The sequence below is a fragment of the Rhinolophus hipposideros genome (assembly GCF_964194185.1).
Source record: "Rhinolophus hipposideros genome assembly, chromosome: 2".
In the NCBI taxonomy this organism is placed as follows: domain Eukaryota; kingdom Metazoa; phylum Chordata; class Mammalia; order Chiroptera; family Rhinolophidae; genus Rhinolophus; species Rhinolophus hipposideros.
Genome location: NC_138048.1, coordinates 58667969 through 58689099, shown reverse-complemented (window position 1 = coordinate 58689099; position 21131 = coordinate 58667969). Strand labels below are relative to the sequence as shown.

At 38.0% G+C, this 21131-nt stretch overlaps 1 protein-coding gene across 16 annotated transcripts in view; it reads left to right on the top strand.

Moving 5' to 3' along the window:
- Window positions 1-21131, top strand: part of LPP (LIM domain containing preferred translocation partner in lipoma) — a 639752-nt gene that overhangs the window by 218030 nt on the left and 400591 nt on the right. For all 16 annotated transcript variants that reach the window (XM_081077935.1, XM_081077930.1, XM_081077934.1 and 13 more), the window contains one exon: window positions 5174-5375. In XM_081077935.1, the coding sequence (XP_080934061.1) occupies window positions 5183-5375 (193 nt within the window). In that variant the 5' untranslated portion in view covers window positions 5174-5182. The remainder of the gene's footprint in view (window positions 1-5173; window positions 5376-21131) is intronic.

The window sequence follows — 21131 nt, the reverse complement described above, 5'->3', positions numbered from 1 at the left end:
GCGACAGAAAGGGTAATAACCAAAACTCCTTAGATTTCTCTTAATTGCTTTGTATTTGACTATTATAGTTCTTACAAGATCAGGGCTTAGGGCATTCCAGCTCTGATTCTTTTCAGCAGTAGGCATCTTGCTTAGAGGAAAGCCATTTTTCTTGTTTTCCTCTCTTCTCATGGTGTTTGTGTATTTTCAGAGTCTCTGTGGAGATCTTCCCTTTCACTTCTTGCTTTCGTGATGATTGTAAGCTTAGAGTGAAACTGATCTAGAACCAGAGGAAGTAAGTAAGAACAGGGTAAGTTTGGGTCCAGCAAAACCAGCTCTCACCACTGCTGCTTTGTGCTTATGTTGGGTGTCTCTCTGAGAAGTTGAGAAACCCCAACTCACATATTGTAGTTCATTTGTTCCCTAAACTTGTGAGATTTCCTCAAACCCATTTATCAAAGTTAAGGTCTGTAATTAAGATTTCAGAGAAAGAAAACACTATAGAATATTAGAGCTGATTGGGACTTTACAGACATTCGTTTTGCAAATGAGTATCCTCTCTCATTAAAGGTCACGCTGGCAAAAGCTGAGACTAGAACTGAGGCCACAGGGACTCTATGTCTGACTATTGTTTTTATTGCCTTCCTTGGATCCACCCTGCATGGATTAATTTTCTTTATATAGTTTTCACTGCTGTTAGATTCCTGTTCAAAGATCAGAGTTCTAGCTTCTTATTTCTCTGTCTAAGAACCTTAATACACAAGCTCATTTTATCTTCCAAATCTTTTAAACCCCAACTATTCTTGAGTCCCTCATTTTAGCACACACGATCTGCTCTCTGTCCCACAGAAATACCTCGTTTCTTCCTCAGCGTATTTCCAGGCACTATCCTTGTTGCTCCATTTATCTTTTAGAGCCACCCAACTTTCCCAAGTCTTTGTTAAGGACTAGCCCTGCCAAACATGTGCTAGCTCCTATGACATACCCCAGGTCTTTTTTATTTATTGGTTATTTTTTATGCTTTGTGTTTTCTCTTTTCACATATATAAATATATTTCCGTCAGGGAGGCTTTAAGCATCTTGACTATAGGATGAGACTCTGATTTATCTGAATACCGGACGAGAATCTGATTCATCTGGAGCTCTAGTGCCAGACAAATAAATTTATTCATTTATTAAGTTAACAGATATTTTTATTGAGTGCCTATCATGTGTTAGGCCCTGGGATTGGAGAATGATAATTACTTACCCTCTCAAGGATTCAAGTGTTTAGTTTGGGATACAGGCAGGCAGAGAGGCAGAGTGATGTGTGATGAGTGTCCTGACAGTAGTATTCCAGGTGCTGTGGGAGTGTAGTAAAAGGGTATATAACTTGAACTGGAGGATAGAGCACGTGAATTATGTCTTTAAGGACTAGTAGGAAATGAAGCTCAGGATCTAAATGAGGCATCATAGATGAGACATCTTTTTTTTTTTTTTTATTAGTTTCAGGTGCACAAGACAAAGTAATACTTAGACATTTATCATTTATATCCCTCACAGAGACATCTTTTTTAATTGTTAGCTTGGTTGAAAGGGAACCAAGATAAAACCCAAAAACCTAGCAGAATTTCCAGCAGAATGTAAATGCTGAGAAATGACCCCAAAGGGAACATAAAACTGCTACAATTATAATAGAAGTTATGATTAAGATCTATTGTTTAAGAAGGTTTCATACCTAGATGACTTTACATTGAATTCTGATAAACCTTAAAGATCACATAATTCCAAATCTCATCATTAAGCTAATACAAAGAGTCGAATAGGGTGTAGAACCCCATGTCAAACCCTAATAGTGATAAGTAAAACAAGTAGAGAAAAAACACTATAGAGAAAAACAAGTAGTCGTGATTATATGTACACAACTTCTATATAAAATAGCATATTTAATTCATCAGTATATCGAAACACCCAACTGTATTTTTTTTTTTTAGAAGTGCAGAGCAAGTTCAATATCTGGAAATCTAGCAACATGATTCATTATATCGCTAAATTAAGGGAGGGTAAAAGAGATGATTGTATCAGTGGATATTAAGGAGGGAGATGAAGAGATTCTAGAAAGCGATGAGTAACCAGGGAGGTAAGCATTCCTTCACTCACTCATTCATGCATAGCATATTTTTCTAAGGGCTTCCTAGCCAGACACCATTCTGGTACCTGAGACCACTCAGGAGCTTCCAGGGTATTGGAGCAGTTAGGTAGGTGAATACGTAACTTTTGTGTAGACTGCTATAAGTAGGAAACAAGTACCAGAAAAGCCTGGAATTAAGCTACTAATTTTGGGGGGTGTTAAGGTAATGTGTTAGGGTAATGTTTATGGCATCAGAGACATGTGAGCCTGGTCAAAATTAAAAAAAAAAAAAGGCTCGGTAGAAAGTAAAGGGAAGAAAATGGCATTGTAGGTGGTGGGCACAGCATGAACAAGGGTTCAAGGTCCTGAAAATTCATTATAAATCCTGGGAATGGGGTCTCTGGACCCTGTTGGCATACAGAAGAATGATACGAGAAGATCCTGTGAAGATTGTCTGCAAAAACGTACTTGACCAGGTGCTGGCATTCTGAGGAGGTGGGGCCAGAAGTGCCTCCACAGGGAGGGCAGTGACAGTGTAATAGACGGTGCTGGGATAACTGAAAAGATGATGGAGTCAGTCAGTGAATTGCATATAGATGCTTAAGTTTGCGTTTTTCATACTCTCCCAGAAGGATTCCACCATCAACTGGCAATGTAAGATTGCTCTGGAAAAGTGACTCTTTTTAGAAATCCCTGCATCCTGTATGAATCCAGTTTTTAAGATTTCTATTTTGGAAAAGCTTTAGATTTATAGAGAAGTTGCAAGGATAATATTAATCCATTTTTAAGAGGTACAAGTAGCATTTATACTACAAATGTGCATAGTGCATTAAAATTTTCAAACCTTTGTTTTATCCTACTTATTCCTTCCTTATATTCATGTTAGTCATGTTGAAAGCAGAACAAGACATTTTTATCCCCTTTTCATAGAAGACTGAGAATCAATTTCAGAAATCAAAAAAACAAATCAAACCAAAATTAGTATTTCTTAACCCTGAGAGATAACTTGGTTTTTGGTATTTATTCATTTTTAAAAAGACGTTTCTCAAATGATTCTAATTGTCCAGCTAAGTTTTAAAACGATGAGTATGTCAGCCATTCATGGTTATTTTTTCTATATTGGTTTTGTTCTAGGCCTTGTAATGGTGGTTTAGGGATGTGTAAAATATGCTCCCTGCCCTTTCAAGGAACTCACAGTTTAGTAAATGTATATTTATACAGCACAAACAAATATGTGCACAGGGTAAAGAGAAGGGAGAGGAAAAGAAACGCCCTTCAATCAGACTGCAAAGCCAGTGTTACCACTGGCTTCAGTAACAAAAGCCTCCTGATTCTCAATTTAGAGTCGTCTCCTTGATCACCTTCTCCTCTTTTATTGAGAAAACTACACTGCCAACAGTGTGAATAGCCCTGTACAGTAGACAATACGTTTTAATATTGCTATCTCACTGGTTGCCATAAAAACTCTGAGGAGGAGTTGAGGAGGACAGGGCTTTTATCTTAATTTTGGGGGAGTGGTGGTCCCTGAGGCACCTGACAGGGACAGGAGGCTGCTCAAGGTTATGTCACTCATGCTGTGTGACGTGATGCTAACACCCCAGCAACATTATACCTCACCTCTCCCCTTCACTCCATCTTTCCATGGCCATGCCATGTGCTGAGGCTTATGTTTTGTCCTGCATTTCCAGTGCTCTTTGTCTTTACAGACATCTGGAGATAATCATGTAGCCCTCTCAAGTAATTCAGTTTGATTAATAAATTACCAGGTAGATTTGGGGCTGCAGCGGGTACAGGGTGCCTTCCGGGCCTTCCCGCACTGGAGAGCTCTTGCAATCAGGTCTGAAGAGCCCTCCTCAGCAGCAGTCGCAGAGGCTCAGCCCCAGCCTGCAGGCTGCCTGCAGTGGTGATTGGCTCACCTTGACATACAAGACATCATTTTTCTTTCCTCACATAGTGTATTTTAATCTGATTAGAACAGCACCTGGGCCGGGCCAGTTTGTCCCCCTCCTAGTCAAGTTTTTCACAAAGGTCCAGTTAGATATCAGCTCAGCATAGCTCCGGATGGGGCATTTCTTTGTCAAGTGGGGCTGACCAGTTCGTTATGGGTATTGGATACTCTAGCCCCTGGCCACTAAATGCCAGCAGTCATCCCAGCCATAGTGGCAAACAGTGTTCCCCTCTCTCCAATTTCTAAGAGCCCCTTGGTGGGGAGCAGAACTGCTCCAGCCAGAGGGACCATTTTAAAATATCCTGCCATGTACCTGTTATGTCCTTGTTTCAAGACTAAATTTTTGATGGTTCTTTAATACCTAAATAAATTTAAACTCCCCAAACTTGCATGCAAAACTGTCTGTGCTCTAGTTCCATCCTACATTTCAGTTCTTTCATTAGCTACTTTTCTTTATACCGCCATCCGACCACAATAAACGGAAGTGATGTGTATTTTTCTGTGCAGGTAACGTTACTAACATTGTTCAGGCCCAGCCACTCCTCAGCACTCAAGGTTCCGTCTGAAGGTCTCCTCATCGATGAGGTCTTCTTTCTAAGTTCTGCTGCTAGCAAGAAGTGATCTTACCTTTTTCTGCATCCCTGACATACTTTTTAAAAACTCACTTAGATAACTTATCATTTCATTTAGGTGACTTGTCACCTCATTTACGTAATGTATCGTCATCTAATTGGTGTGATATTATTTTATTAGATTATTAATACAGTTGAAGTTTTTTCCAAACTTAGTGGTATAAGATTCTCCTACCACAGAAACTGCTTCAGGTCAGAGATCATTTCTTATTTATGTCGATTTCCTGAGAAGTGCTAGGCACCAACACAGGTAAGTGTTAGAAGAGAGGTATTTGAGATTGGTTGGGGGGAGTGTTCAGTTTTTCTCCTTCTCCTCTTCTTCCTCCTCCTCTCCCTCTCCTTCCTTCTTTCCCTTCTCTCCCCCCGCCCCTTCTCTCTTCTTAGAGGGCTTTTTCAAGATTTCATTTAGTATGGATTAAGATGAACTAATAATAAAGTAAGCTATGTTGCCTCCACTTTCATGCTTCCATAGAAACAACCATATTTCTTTCTTTTTAATTCCAGATTCCAACAATGTCTCACCCATCTTGGCTACCACCCAAAAGCACTGGTGAGCCCCTTGGCCATGTACCTGCACGGATGGAGACCACCCATTCCTTTGGAACGCCCAGCATTTCAGTGTCCACACAGCAGCCACCTAAGAAGTTTGCACCAGTAGTTGCTCCAAAGCCTAAGTACAACCCCTATAAGCAACCTGGAGGTGAAGGTATGTGTGGGGAGTTTGGAGTTGGGTGCCAAAGTGGGAGAGTTAGATACAGTAAAAGTGATTTACAGCATGGTGTGGTGTTGAAAAAGGGTAGCCTGAGAATTTGTAGTGTGGTTATCATAGTTCATAGATTATTACAAGATAAAGGACACCTAGAAACTACATAAGCCAACCCTTTCTTTAGGGAGAAAGAGATTGAGACCTTTTGAGGGTTATATGGCTATGGTTACGCAGTGAATTAGGGCTAGAGCCAAAACTACAACCCTGGCCTCTTCATTTATAGCTCACTGTCCTTCCGCTCTATTATCTTCCACCCTATCCCACTATCTTGTGGAGGTGTGTCTGTCACCCAGGGGACTCCTCCTCTTGCCATTGGACAAGTGTCCCAAAATGCTGCCGAGCACTGGTCTGATGGGAAAGCCATACAAAGTGAACCTAGTAAGTCACCTGGAATTGTTTGCCTTCTTTGGCCATTTTGTCCTCCCCTAAGTTGCTGTTAGGATAAAAATTGTTTGGAGAGCTCAGTGAGATCTACAATTGTTGACGTTCACGAACAAATTTGAGTGAAGCCTACTTTTAGAGGTTTTCATAGCAATCCATTCAGTTTATATCAAATTATATCAAATGGCGTTCGAAGATTTATGTGAGTGCAGCAGCTCAGGTACATGCGTATGTGCGTAATTACACTGAACCCCACAGACAGCACGGAGTGTCATTCTCTGGTTGAAGTGCCAATCAATGTTAGCAGTTCATCCAAACCCATGAAACAATAACTTATAACTAACAAACAAGAACTTTAGGTTTCTGGGAGATGAGAGGGAGGGGGAAGTGAAAAGAGATTCAGTCCTCCTTTCTCTATTTTCTCTCCTCCATCCTACTTTAAAAACAAAAAGAATAACAACAACAACAAAATCCTTATTCTCTTCAGGATGTTTCTAATTCCTTCGTGGATGACATTGGTATTTTTGCTTCATCTATTTTTTGTAAGACTGTTTCACACTCTGTGACATGGTACAGCCTCTCTCTTTTCTTTCTGGTCCTTTCCCTGACCCCAATAAACAATTTACTAGTCCATTAGTATTTTAGGACTGAAGTTGGAGCTGTTGCCCAGATGTCTAGCTGTGTTAGGTGGCTGGATGCTTAGGCATCTAGGTGGTAGGGTGGTCAGGCACCAGCGTGCACACCTGAGTTGTGGCTGTGATTTTTCTGCATCCTTTCTCCAGAGAGGGCAGTGATAAGACCATCAGAGGGCTGCTGTGTTTCCTCTGGTCTGCTTGCTCGAGGGATTGCTGTTTTGCCTCCTAACTTTTGAGGAGAGCTAAAATGGACTCCCCTCTAATATGAAGAAAATAAAGACAGTGCCCTTATGGGGTAGGAGGCTAATGTGTGAGGAAGTCATAGCCCATATGACAGTGGGTGTACGCCAATGGTCAGGGTAGGGCAGATGTTTTATTAAGTCGGCTGATAAATGGCATGTAGGAGAGGGTGGAGAGAAGCACGTCATGGTCTGCCTTCAGGCTCCTTCACTCCAAATGCTATGGATTATGGTAAGTTCGCCCCTTGGATGGCTCCCCCTGCCTTGAGATGCCCCACCTACTTCACTACACTTACTGTGTGAGTTTTGTTCACTGTTTTTCTTGTTCTCTAGGGACACTGGTGTAATCTCTGATACCATGCAGCTTTTGCTCAACTCTTTGGTCTTTCTTAACATGCCATCCTGCACCCTGTTGTTACCTATCAAAATCTGACTTTCTCCACAACGTCTAGGTGTGGCCTAGATCAGAAGTAATCACTCCCTTCCTTGGGTTTCCACATACATCTTATTCTGACTATCATCTTTCCACTTTTGTTGTTTCTTCTGCTCTTACTCTGTCGTGCAGCAAACGTGTGACATAGTCTGTGTGAGGCAGTATGCTTTATCATTTTATTGCCTTCTTATGTAACCCTATGAAGTAAGTGTCTTTTCACGTAAAGAAATGTAAGCTTAGGGAAGAGAGGTGACATTCTCTATGGTTTTGTGGCTACCGAGTTCACGAAGTGAGGTTGTTGTCCTTACCCAGTATGCCGTACCGCTTGTCCTATCCATGGCATATGGAGCTCTCAGGCCCCATATGACAGAGAAGCTTCCCTACTTCCTTATAAGAATGTAAGCTTTGTTTCCCCATTTCAGCAACAAGGCATGGTTTCTCACTCGTCCTTATGTTCCTCTTGGCTCTTATTATGCTACTGTGTTTTTAGTCGGAATAGTTGTGTATGGTCAAATGTATGTCTGTATGTTCTTATGTATATATATATTTGGATGGATGGCGGATGGCTGGATGGGTGAATACAGCACTTAGTAATCCTTTCCTTACAATAAACAGTTCGGAATTTAGCATCCTCATTTGAAACAAGTCATCTAATTTAATTTCTGAAGTCTAGATTCTTTCTTGCAATTCTGCCAATCTTTCTCTCTCTGTTTTAATATAACCTTTTTTGAATATGGGAAGGAAAAAAAAATCCTTGCATATATACATGTTAAGGACAAATATGGGGAAAAGTTTATGGATATTCAGACTTCTTTTTTTTAAGTGAAGCTACATCTCTTCATCTGCTGTATATTATGACTTGATGTTTGTTAGCATTCGAAGATTTGCTTTACTTTATATTTAAGTGTTAGTGCATTCTCTGTTATTCTAAACATTTTTATAATTCATGTTATTTTTGTTTAAATTTTTATACATTTTTAAAGTTTATATCCATTTTCTTTTTCCTTTTTGTCCATTTAGAATGTTCTATGCCATTAGTGAAATCTGCAGATAATAGGTAACACAATTTTATTTACAGGAGGAGTGGGTGAGGCCAGAGTCTTGTGCCTCAGCTCACGCTGTTCTTTGCCTTTAGTATACACTCTCCTGAATTTCTATCCCATCAAATCTTTTCATTCATAGCTCAATTCGGAGCCTGACCTCCAAGAACCTCAACTGAAAAGACTGAAAGTTAGAACTCATTCAAGTCATACGGCCACCTTTTCCTGGTGTAAATACGTTATTTGCTCAGAAATGCACAGCCTTCTCAGGGCTGAGTGGGCACTAGACTTCAAGTCCCCTCTGTCTGAGCCCACAGTCCTCCTGGACCTGTATTATATTCTAGTGACGACTCTTTTTCATTATGCCATAACCTCTTTGTGCATTTCCTACAATTCTTATCACAATGTATCTTCTAGTAGGCTTATGGATGAGCCTATGTCCTTCCGCAATTTAGGGAGTTTCAGATGCAGGGGCTGTCTGACTCATGCATTTACTCCGCACAGCACCCAGCAGGATTCCTGACACATAGTAGGTACTGAAAAATGTTTGAGGTAATACTTAAGCCAGGGCAATAGAAACCTGCTTATCCAGGCTCAGGTTTAGCTTCTCAACTACTTAATAGGCTTTATGGTTCTGCAGCTCAGCATACATATTTAAATTACTTTTACCCTCCTATACTTATTCCTTGAGCCTTCTTAGCCCAGGATTTTCTTAAACCACGGCTACCTTGAAGTTACGATTACATTTCTCCCCTTAATATTACATCTGTCATCTCTGGGGTTTGCTTTCTCATTTTTTAAATTCTGACTGTGAAAGTGCAAAAGTACCGAATGTTTTCCACATCAATTTATATTTATGTGATACCATATGTTATAGTTTTATTTTATAAAGTATTCTGCTAATAATCTTTCTCTAAATGGCTTTGGCACACTTAAAAGAGGGTGGGTGTGCTTTTTCTACCAGTTAGTAGATTTTAGGGCCATAGGGTCCTTTTATTTTGCTACCATTGTTGTCAGACTTCTCATTGAGGGAACACTTATGTTCCTTTACCTGTTTGGAATGCTCCTGTATTTCCAAATGCCTTTTTTTGTATCCTGTACTAAGGTATGTGCTTATGTGCCCATGTATATCTTTTATTTCATTTTTTGTTTTTACAAATTTTACCATGCTAAGTGTATATGCCGTTTTTGTGGAATGGTTTAGGTATGTATGTATACTTTTGTGTCATCACCTTCTATTCTAGAGTGATGAAGGCAACACGATGATGTGATTTTTCAGCTGGTAGTATTCTTCATTCTGTAATTTGGGTCTTGGGTCCCCATTCTCTCTGCTCCAAATTTATGTAAGATTTTTGAAAAAGTTAATCCGTACGGTGCATATTCAAGGTGACCCTTTCAGTAGAATCTCTTTATATCTGTACAATTCTTTAGAGTTTTTATAGTACTTTCAGATTTACTGTCATTCAGTTCTCAAAAGAGAATTCTTACTGTAGCTCTCTGAGTTAGGTAGAACAGATGTTATTGCCATTTTACTGAGTGGTAACCTACCAGAAGTGAAATAACTTATTCAATAATCATGTGTCTAGTAAAATATTAGAGCTCGGCTCTGTGCTTCATGTCTAGAGCTCTTGCTGATTTTAAAGGGTTCTATTTATTGGAGATTAGGCTAGACATCCTCACCTATTCTAACTCCATTATTTTATTATTTCATGATACTTTTTTGAAATTAATTTTAAAATGGTTGCTCTTTTCACATACTATTCCTACATATGTTACCTTATACACATCTATATAATATAAATAAGGCCTCTGTTTTCAAGCTTTGCCTACATTGCTTCACCTAGACCTGAAAAGTCAGATCAGAATGGGTGAAATGAATTCTATTCAATGAGGGTCTTAAACCTGGAGAATTTTTACTAGTTGTCTCTGTGCTTTCCTCTACCCTGAAGTTATTAATCCATTCCATGGAGAAGGGGTTATTTATAGGGGATTGCTAATTTGGAGTACACATAGTAACTAGAACAAAATACCATCATAAACACCTGAGTCTCCCATGCTAGAGTTTATGGCCACGTCTGTTTTCTTTCTGCGTTCATGCCAGAACTATATTCTTTATGTCTTAATCACAAAGTCTTTGAGTAGTCGAACTAGAAAAAAGTTTGAAGGATATCTAGTCTCATTCTTTTATTTGTTAGGTATGAAGACACATTCGGAGAAGGAAGAGCCTGCTCCCCAAAGTTACCCAAGAGTTTTGGGCTGAACTGAGTCCAGAACCTAGCTTTCCTAAATGTGCTCATTCCACTCCATTTTCACTGTCTCACGCTGGAAGAGACTAGTCTGGGGCTTGCCTCATAGGAATTGATGATTCCTGGACTATTGATTCTTGGTGGAGAACTAACTGTTAGTGATGTGAAGCCATGCAATCTGTTTAGGCAGGGCATTCTTGTGTTCTCAAAACAGCTAGAATGTGAGGGAAATTGATGGCCATCTATGGCAATATATTTAAAGAAGTAATTTAGAATGGATTTTTCCTACTATTTTTATGTTGAGCGTACAGGCCAATTTGGTGCTGCTTAACTTCTTAAAGTTAGTGAAAGCTTTCTCTTTTTTAAAACTAGAATAATCGATGGTAGAAAATACATAAGAACTGATTGTGAATTCTGAGTAGTTATATCTAAATATTTAGACTCACCATGTGCTCGCCTGTCTCTGGAGTCTTATATAGTCTCTGTTCCCTACCATGAAAGGTGAATCTCTATTGTGGCTTTTAAGATCCAGATGGGAAACATCTTCTCTGTAGTCCTGGCAGTTCTGTTAAGCTGCCAGCCATTACAGAAGAGCAGTTGCAACTTCTCAGATGTTTGCTTTAATTGTGCATGGTCTGTCATGAAGACTGTCACAAAGCCACTGAAACATCAGGAATTCTAATGAGCCTCAGGCTTGATGACCATGCCCCTTTCTTTGTTCAGGGTATCTTGAGCTTCATCTACTACTGTGGTGTGCAGTACATGAGCTTTAATTTTTAGAGTCTCAATGGGGAAAAGGACAAGCTGTTCATTCATTAAAGTATTAGATATTAATTGTACTAATTTGATCTTTACATTACATCTTCCTAAAGAGAAAATAAATTCTATGGGTGAAATCAGAGTTTACCAAATAGTCATAGCCTTTATTGACACTCAAAGGAGCCAAGGTTCATCATTGACTTGGTGATCAGAGCATTTACATTCAAACCTCAGTTTTATAACTTGACCTTGGGCATGACACATTTCTATTCCACATATCCTTCATTTATAAAATTTGCTGGTAATATTAATTATCTTATAAGATTGTTTTGATGACCAATATAACAATGAGTGTGAAAATATTTTTTATGAACCGTAAAATACTTTACAACTCTAAGGAATTACTATTCTACAGTTATTCAACAATCATTTACTTAAAACAGATTTTGTGCCAGGCACTTCTAGGGGCTGAAGTAATGGTAATGAGCAAAACAGTGATTAGTCCATGCCCTCATGGAATGTACCTCTTGCTTTAATGAAAACCATTTTTATTAATAACAAATAATATTGATACAATTATAAAATAGCATTTATTGATTAAATGCCTTTCACAATCATATACATGCTATTAATAATTGTTCTAAATTATAATACTAGAATTGTAAGACTAACAAATATGTAAGAATATAAATATAATTATTACAAATAAAAGGTATTCATAAATACTGATAATCAATGATACCGGTATAACATTGATAAATGCTGATAGAATTTAAAGACAGTGATTGAAGTCACAATGCCTCAATGTTATGCAAACTGTAAGATTCTAGAACCAGGGTGAATCTTAAAAACTATTGTATACAACCACTTCATTTCCTAGATGAGGATAGTTATTTCACTAATACATTTTTAGGAGGTCTAGTGCCTTTGTGCTTGGAATGCTGTAAATAACAAGTCAAAATTGTTGAACACAGGCAGGGGTTATTACCCGGTTTTAGAGTCTCAGAGAGCTCAGATGGATTGTTCAGTATTACAGAACAGCAACTGGTAAAGCTGAGCCTTGATCCTGTGGGTTCCTTCCATAGTTGCCAGGGTTCTGTGTCACGTTATGTTTTGGGGGACTTATGTAGACTACAATGATAGAATTAATACATGTAGGCAAAGTGGATTAGATATTTTAGAACAAAAAGAAGCGTATGTATTGTTGACAAAATCTGTTTCATTTTGTAAACTGCCAGCCTAATTAACGGCCGAAGTGAATTTCTTAATAGGGTGGTGGATTCCTCATCCTTGTCTGACTTGAAAAACTGTGAATAATGCAATGTTATTGGTGAGGTGCTTTTTAATATTCTTTATTTTTAAATTATGGAAATATGCAATATTATTGTCACTTCATGTTTTAAATCTGAACAAAGTTTATTTTATTGAAATAAAAATATAGAACCACAGTAAGGTATCACGACACACTTATTAGAACAGAAAAAAAATTACACGCTGGCGAAGATATGGAGAAAGGATCTCTCATATACTGCTGGTAGTAATGTGTAAAATGGTATAAACAATCTGGAAAACTCTGGCAGATTTTTTACCAAAGTAAATGTATGCTAATCATACGATTTAGCAGTTGGTCCCCTGGACATTTAGTCCAGAGAAATGAAAAGTTATGTTCACACATAAACCAGTATGTAAATGTTCATAGCGACTTTTTTCACAATGGCAGAATACTAGAAAAAAACCCAAATATCCTTCAATGGGTAAATATTTAAACAGACTCTGGTACATCCATATAGTGGGATAGTACTATTAATACTTTTGATACGTACAACAGCCTGGGTTGACTTCAGGGGTGTTTTGCTTAATGAAAAAATAAAAAGTCAATTTTGAAAGGTTGTATGTATGGTATGATTCCATTTATAAGTCATTCCTGAGATGGCAAAGCTTTAGAAATGGAGAACAGATTAGTGGTTGCTAGGGGACAGGAATAGGGGATGGTTTGCACAGGGAGTAGATGTTCATACCAAGAAAAAGCAACAAAAAGGCACTCTTTTTGTGGTGCTGGAACCACGAAATCTTGGCTGTGGTGGTGGTTACATAAATCTGTACATGAAATAAAACTGCAAAGAACACACACAGGTGAATGCATGTTAGAAAATGGTGGAAACTGAATAAGGGCTGGTTAACGGTAATATAACAATATCAGTTTTCTGGCTTTGATACTGTATTATATCTGTATCAGATGTTGCTGTTGGGAGATTCTGGGTGAGCAGTACTTGGGATTCTTGATACTATTTTTACAGCTTTCTGTGAGTCTATATTTCAAATAATAATAATAATAATAATAATAATAATAATAATATGATAAATACATAGATACAGATTTCTTAATGATTTCTTCTCAAGGTGCCAACTTGCATGCATGCTCAATTGCCTGTACCGCACTTTGAAGATCACTGTTACAATGTGTGGTTTAATCCAGTGGTTTTCAAATCTGGCCAGTCATCAGAAAAATTTAAGTAACATTAAAAAACAAACAAACACGGTCTCTAGGGCACATGTCAGGCCTATAGAATCAAAATCTTAGGGCAGGGGCTTCTGGAATCTGCATGTAAACAAAAAAATAAAACAAAACTACCCAGACAATTATTATTGATGCTCAGCTGATGTTTAGGAACTGTTCCCTAACTTCAGGAACTCCAAGGTCCAGTGTTTTAATGCCCTTTGAAAGTTTTTCATGTCCTGCGAATTCACACCATGCCATTCGTTAATAAAAGTGGCTTTTGAAGTCTTACGCATACAAGCAACGTAGAGATTGACGGACTCAAATCATTCTTCATGTTGCTATGCTTTTCCTTCTGTGCTTTCATCATAAACACCAGTTTTCTGCATATTTTGTCCGAAGGAATTTTAATTGGGATTCAAAAACAGAAGTAAGTGTTAACAAAAGGGGATCGATTCTTCTAGAATGCCTTAGCAGTGCTCAAGCTTCTGCACTGTAGAGTATTTGCTCTTGTGTAACTTCAGGTAGCAATGCCTGAAATATCAGCTGATTTTGGGTCACGGCAGGCCTATGTAAATCATCTATAAATGGATTCATTATGGATATTATAAAAATAAACCTGACACCTGAGCCTTTGGGCAAATATACCATATAAAGAAATCACTCCCTAGAACAATGATTGACCCTAAGAGCTGTAAAAGGAAAAAAAAAATCATGGTATTATATTTTTATCATCCTTTCTTAAATTTTCTGTAATCAGAAACTGGTCAGCTGAGCACAGCACCAGGGGTAGGTCCCTGAGATGTGACTCCTTGAGACTCCTAGCACTTTGACCTTCTAGCATTCTCCCTTTTTATGCATTTTCTGCATTGTTCTGTATGTTGCTGTTTTCAAACAAAATAGACAGCCTACTAGTCAAGATAGAAATATGATAGCCACCATAACTCACTGCATTCTGTAAATTAAGTGGCATAAAAGAATATGAAGGATGTGTTGTGGGAGGTATTGGGAAAAGCTTCAAAGAGGAAGGGAGATCTGAACTGAGTCTTGGAGAATGAGTTAGTTGTTAGCCAGGCAGAAAAGGGCGGTGGAGAGCATGATACGCCAAGCAAAAGGAACAGCATGTGTAAAAGCAGAGAAAGATGTCTGCTCTGACCCTTGTGAATTTGGCAGCTCTTTGCTGATGTCCTGAGGCAGGGCAGCGGGACTCCTGGGAGTAGCTTCGCAATACAAGCAGAGTAACATCACAATGAGTGGACTCAAGAATCTAATATGCTTTGAAACATAGCTCTAGGAATAGCTCCAGGAAGTTGGGGAGTTACAGGGAGGAAGCACCCAGAAACAAGAGCTTGCCAGTCTTATACCATGGGCAAGAAGCACCTTCTTGGTAGTCCTGGCCAGAAGGATCATGCCATTTCTCCCCAAGTGTCTATTATGCTTGAGAATGAAATATTTCTGTATATATAGATGCTAAGACAAAGAGGAAGGGGAAAAAAGAAGTTCCCCCTCTTAATTCTCTCAAAACTAGGTCAAAGCACTTTTTACTTAATGAAACACACACCCTTAAGGATGTGAGATGTGAGCAAACTAGAAATTTTCTTGTTTTAGTTTGCTTTCATAGTTCTCTTCACTTTGGCGTGGTCCTGAGAAAACAGGAAGCAATGAAAGAAGGAGTTTATTATGAAATATTCATTTTAACTTGTAACTTTAAAGATGTGTGTGTGTGTGTGTGTGTGTTTGTATGTGTTTATGTATGTGTGTGAGAATAGATTTTGAAACACTTTCCCACATAATATCTATTTTAACCACCACCATCTTCTGTAACATTATTATGGTTCCTACATTATTGTGGTTCCTAGAGACAAATGAAAACACTGAGATTCAGAGGATCTGCAGTGAGGCTTATAAATGTAGAAGTCACATTTGACCCAATTTTAGTTTTTCCCTTAAGTATCAGTAATACAGAATAACTACTACATAATAATCATTGATTATTACTATTACTAAAACAACTTCTCTGGCAGAACATAATGACTTGGTTTTATTGAATGCTTCCTTCGTAAAAATTGTTTATTGGCAAAGAAATCTCCAAGTTATATGATATATATAAGAAATATCACCACGTGAGGTGACCTTGCAGTGTCATACATGCCCACCCAATATGCTCCCTGGTAGATTATTTTACTTTTTCATTTCTCACCCTTTACATTTACTTTATTTCCTCCTCTACTGGGGCCAATTCAGATGCATGGCTTGCCCTTTTTTTTAATTATTATACAGGGATCTATAATAGAGAGGACAGAAATAAAAACACATCCTAGACTTTCAGCAGTTTATATTTTCATTAGAAGCTTCACATATGAAAATGACCAGTTAACTAACAATATAAAGCTGTGAATTCTGTCTGTGAAGTGGCTCCATGATTAATTTCTCAGAAGACCCAGAAAGAAGAGTTTGCTTGGGGCCAGAACAGTGTTAGAAGGAGAAAAGAGGGAAGACTCAGGGGAGGCACCTAGCATCACATAGATCTGGGTTCAAGTTTGATTTTACTTGTTATTCTCTAGGAAGTTGGACTAACTAGGTGAAGTAGCTACTTAATAATAGCTCTCTCAATTTGTTGTATTAAAATAGAGAAAACAAAGAGTTGTTTTCAAAATTAAGTGAGTAAATTGGCTTAGTACCTGGCAGAAAATAATGATAAACAAGTGGAAGTTGCCATCATTATTGTCACATTATTATTATTATTATTGTTATTATTATTAAAATTAAAATGTGGACATTAGCTCAAGGAGTCAAAATCCATAATTTTTTCATCCATAGATTTTAAATCATGGATGTCCAAATATAACTCACTTGGAGTTATAGCCATTTTGCTAGCCATTTTTGAAAAGAATCTTAGTTTCATCCCTTTTTGTTTTATAGTATCATTTTGCTAATTGACATTTTAGGATTGACTTGTCTCACGTTTTTGTCCCTGCTAGAATTATGATGGGTTGATATGTCCTTTTTTCAATTTGCATAACACCTTTCTCAGAGAGAGACTTTACATGAATTATGTCAATGTAGAAAAAAATCAAAGATTCATATTGATAGTGTCTCTTTAAGCAGGAGCATGTTTTACCAATATGAATCATTATTACCAATAATAATGCAAGTGAACATTATATAAAGCAAACTGTGTAAAGTAGTGATTTTTATTAATTTAAAAACATATTTTGCTTTCCAAAGTATCCAATAAAGCAGAGATATTTTAGAGATGTTATTAATTATATCACATAAAAGTAATTTATTAATTTAGTTAGGAATTTTATCTTTGGTCCCATTTATCCTCTGGGACTCATACTTGGGATTTAGCCAGTCTCCTACAATGGTATTCAACATTGGTCCATGCATATGTCTTTTTCAGGGAAAGGGTCCATATGTCATCAAACCCTCAAATAGATGCTTAACTCACTCGTTAAAAAAGTTAACATCCCCTGCTTAAGAGGTCACCAGTCTCCCAAGCCAGTTATATCAATGCTGCTTTAAAAAAATCCAGGATTCCATTTTCCTCAAATTTAGGAGGCAATGTCTGAAATGAGAACTGAGTATTTGGTGGTGATGGCAGTGGGGGTTCTAATAATTGTATTAGAAAATAAAATGTATATACAATATAATGTATATTGTGTATAAACAATGATATCATCACACATGGTTTTGATACACCTTCATATGTACTTGCATATCTCCTTTCAGCAGTGCACATGCCAGGTGAGGCCAGGAGATGGTAAGGCATGGATAGGTTCTTTCCTCTGAGAGGGAGGCCACCCAGGGATCTCATCCCCATTTGATAGTTGAGCAGATTGAGTCTAAGTAATGTGGCTGTTTGTATCAGTCCTGCAGGTAGAAAGTAGTCAAGAGGAGGTTCTCAAATTTTTTATACTGCACCATAATTCCTGTTGCTTAGCATATAACTATCTCCCGTACATTTTTTGTACTTATTTCTCTTATATGTGGATTTAAAATGTCATATTTGTTCTGCTTCCATTATTGCAGTTTTGAATGATGATTCATCATGCAGTGGCCTATTTTAGTGAACCACAATAGCTTGGGTAGAAAGAAAAAAAAAAGATTCAACATACTCAGGAATGGAAAGCAGCCATCTTTTTATAGCTGAAATTGCAAACATCTGGCAATTACTCTATTCTACCTCCCTTCAAAAAAGAAGAATCATCCCTTCAACTGGAGCCTGCCACTGTGTTTAATCAAGGCTGTTATGCTATACAAGCCTCAAGGAGCAATAGGTTTTGCTTCGAGGAGGCCATTGCCTAACCCAGTTGGCCAGTCTCTTTGGAAAGGACACCATTTAATGCTCCCCATATGCTACTGTGTTATATAATGATAATAATGATAATATGGCACTTAATCAGTGTAGAAAATCCCCTTTTGCTTTTCTGCCCTGGCTTATTTTTGGTGGCTCTTATGACAGCTTTTACAGTTTCAAAGTTAACTGTTGGAGTCAAGTTTGCCTCTCTCCATCCCCTGAACATTTTTGTACTCCTGAATAGAAGGTTCAACTACATCAACAATTACTGACTTGATTTTATTATAAGCCGATGTAGTAAATTGTTGAAGGAACAAATCAATTTCTTTTTAAAGCCTGACCATGATCTTATAGTCAACAAGCAATCCCCTGTGGTTATGAGCCTTTACTACTCCACCCTTGTTTCTTATTGTGATAATTGTTTGTGAAACTAGTTCTTCCCTCACTGGCAAAAGTCAACTCTCATGGCAGGGGAAGTGAGAATGGCTGGTGGTTTGCAATAAGGGCTGAGAGTCAGAACTTCTGCATTTTTCTCTTGGGGACAATGCCAGCTTTCACTCTGGCCTTGACCAATGCATTTACCTTTCTATTCCCCATTTACCTTTCTCTTCCTCTAGGCCACTGAAGGGTAGAGGTGGACTTTTTCTTTCCCAGGTTCTTCCAACCTTAAAATCACTGTTCCCTTTTGTTGTAAGGTATCTTGGTTAGTAATCATCAGTAATTGTGAAGGAATGGAAAAAATGTAGTAGAAAGAAAACTAACAAAAAAACAAAAAAACAAAACAAGGTTCAATAGGTGATTTTCGAAAACAACCTTGACTACTCAAAAAAGGCTGTTTTCTAGTGTTAGCTTATTATGGTACTTGGAGATCATTGACATTCCATGGGGACTTTGGGCTTATTTTATAGATTGTTTTTTTTTTTTTTTTTTTTTTTTTTTTTGCTTTTATGTTTGGTAGAAGTGAGTTCAATACTGAAGCCACCGCTTTTCTCTTGATATAATAATTTTTCTCAGCTGTCTCTCCTGCCAATCTTCCAAAATCCCAGTGAATCTTACAAGCATCTCATTAACTTAAATGCAGTTTTAGAAGAGGTTTGATGGTGACTAGGGAGTTTTCTGGGGGGGGGAGGGGAGAGAGAGAGAGAGAGAGAGAGAGAGAGAGAGAGAGAGAGAGAGAGAGAGAGAGAGAAACGGGAACAAGAACTACTAAGACCTAAAATGCATATCTTACTCAATACAGCTATTCCATGCAAAGCTAGGTATAGTAACAGTTTTTAGGAATATCAAAATTTGTGTCCCCCATTTTCTGTCTGCATCCCATGCATTGTTAGTAGTTCTGGCCTTTCTCCCTCACGAGCATGTCTTAGAACGTGGGCTCGTTTATTACAGCCATTGTTCAAGCCCACTTGCTTATTTCCTTGATGACCTGCTAAAATGGAAAAGGTTATGCCAATGTCCCTTACCATATTTTTCTTTTACTTTAGGGCTTAAGACCTACAAACTTTCTAGAGTATAGCAGTGCTATATTGCAGGGGACTTAAATGTCTCTTAACGGTTCTCTACCCTCACTACACATAAGAATCACCTGGCAGGCTTAATAAAATATCAGGACTTGGCCTCACCCTCAGACATTCTAATGTAATATGCCTGGAAGAGGCATCTGGTTTTTTTTTTTTTTTTTTTCTTCTTTTTTTCCCCACACTTGCTAAGTTTTGTAACTACTGAGGCAGGCCAATCTCTTACCTCCTGTTTGAGTTCATAGCATCTCTCACAAGGTGTTTGTGAGGCTTTTCTTAAATATTTCTAGTGCAGGAAACTGAAACTGCCCTTTCTGTCTTTGGGCAGCTCTGATTTTTTTTTTTTTTTTGAAATGTATCTTTATTTTAATCTGCCTTCATAAAATGTGGACATATTTCTTAGTCTTATAAACGTATACTCTCTAGCCACGGAGTTTAGTTAGTACTTAAAGTTGGAAGCACCTGACCTCCAAAGTGAGGGGGGAAAAAAACACCAAACAAACACAATTATAAGCTATAATGATCCGATCATATCTCCCTAATTGTGACCCAGTCTCATTAAATGGGACCTCTCCCTTGGCCACTTTTGATTTATAAACTCTGGGAAAGGAATGATGCTGAGTAAACAGACACATAAAACATGTAGTCTAGTGAGGCAACATGAGAGTTACCTTGTCAATTAGACAGTTTGGCCTTCAGGGCAGCAACTCTGTGCTGGTCATGATTAAATTCACAGCGCCTGACATGGCTGAGGCAGAGGAAGCATTGATTAATATTTATTCAATGAGTAATAATTATGAAGTCTATTAAGGTGGCTCAGTTTAAATATTCAAAAACTGATAGTTTTTAATGTGACAATACTTTAGAAACTATAGTGAGAGAAGGTCCCTTTTGCAGAGGGAACAAAGCTTAAAGTACCTAGGCACAAATTTAAACAGTTCTGAGGCTTCTATAGACAAACAACAATAGTAAAACCATAAGAACGACCCTGAAACTCTCTGGAGGGACACAAGACTTAATGGCCATCCCTTTGGTGTAGGTATGTCCTCTCAGGCAATTTTACATTTTCTTTTACTTGAACATATGGTGGAGGTGGGAGTGTACTTTATGTATAGGGTCACTCCTGGTCCTTTTAGATTAAAAGGTATTTCCCAATATTTAGGTGAAAGCTGCTCCCAGATCTATCTATCTTTGGTCCGAGTTCTGCCCTTGGAGATTGCAAAGAACAAGTCCTTTTCCCTACGTGAGGACTTTAATCCTTACAAGATATCCCTCACCCCATCTCTTGCCTCCTTCAAGCTGAACAGCTCCATTGTGGGATTCCTAAGACTTTTAATTATTTTATCCAGTCAATCTTGGAAAGTCATTTTTCAGGACCTGGAACTGAGCATAATGCCATTGAGTGCACATAGAGAATGGCAGAATTCTCTAAAAGAATTCCTTTTCCTGAACACTGGTTCAAGTACCAAGAATTGGCTTTCCAGTTTCAGCCAAGTTTGTCAGACTCACAGGAATGTTCTAGATGGTATTATTATGGTTGACTTTTAAAAAAAAATCATGTGTATATTTTTGAAAATACTTTTTCCCTTCAATATAAGTGGAAAAGAAGGGTCTTGAAGGGTACCAGGGTCAAGGAATAAATTTAG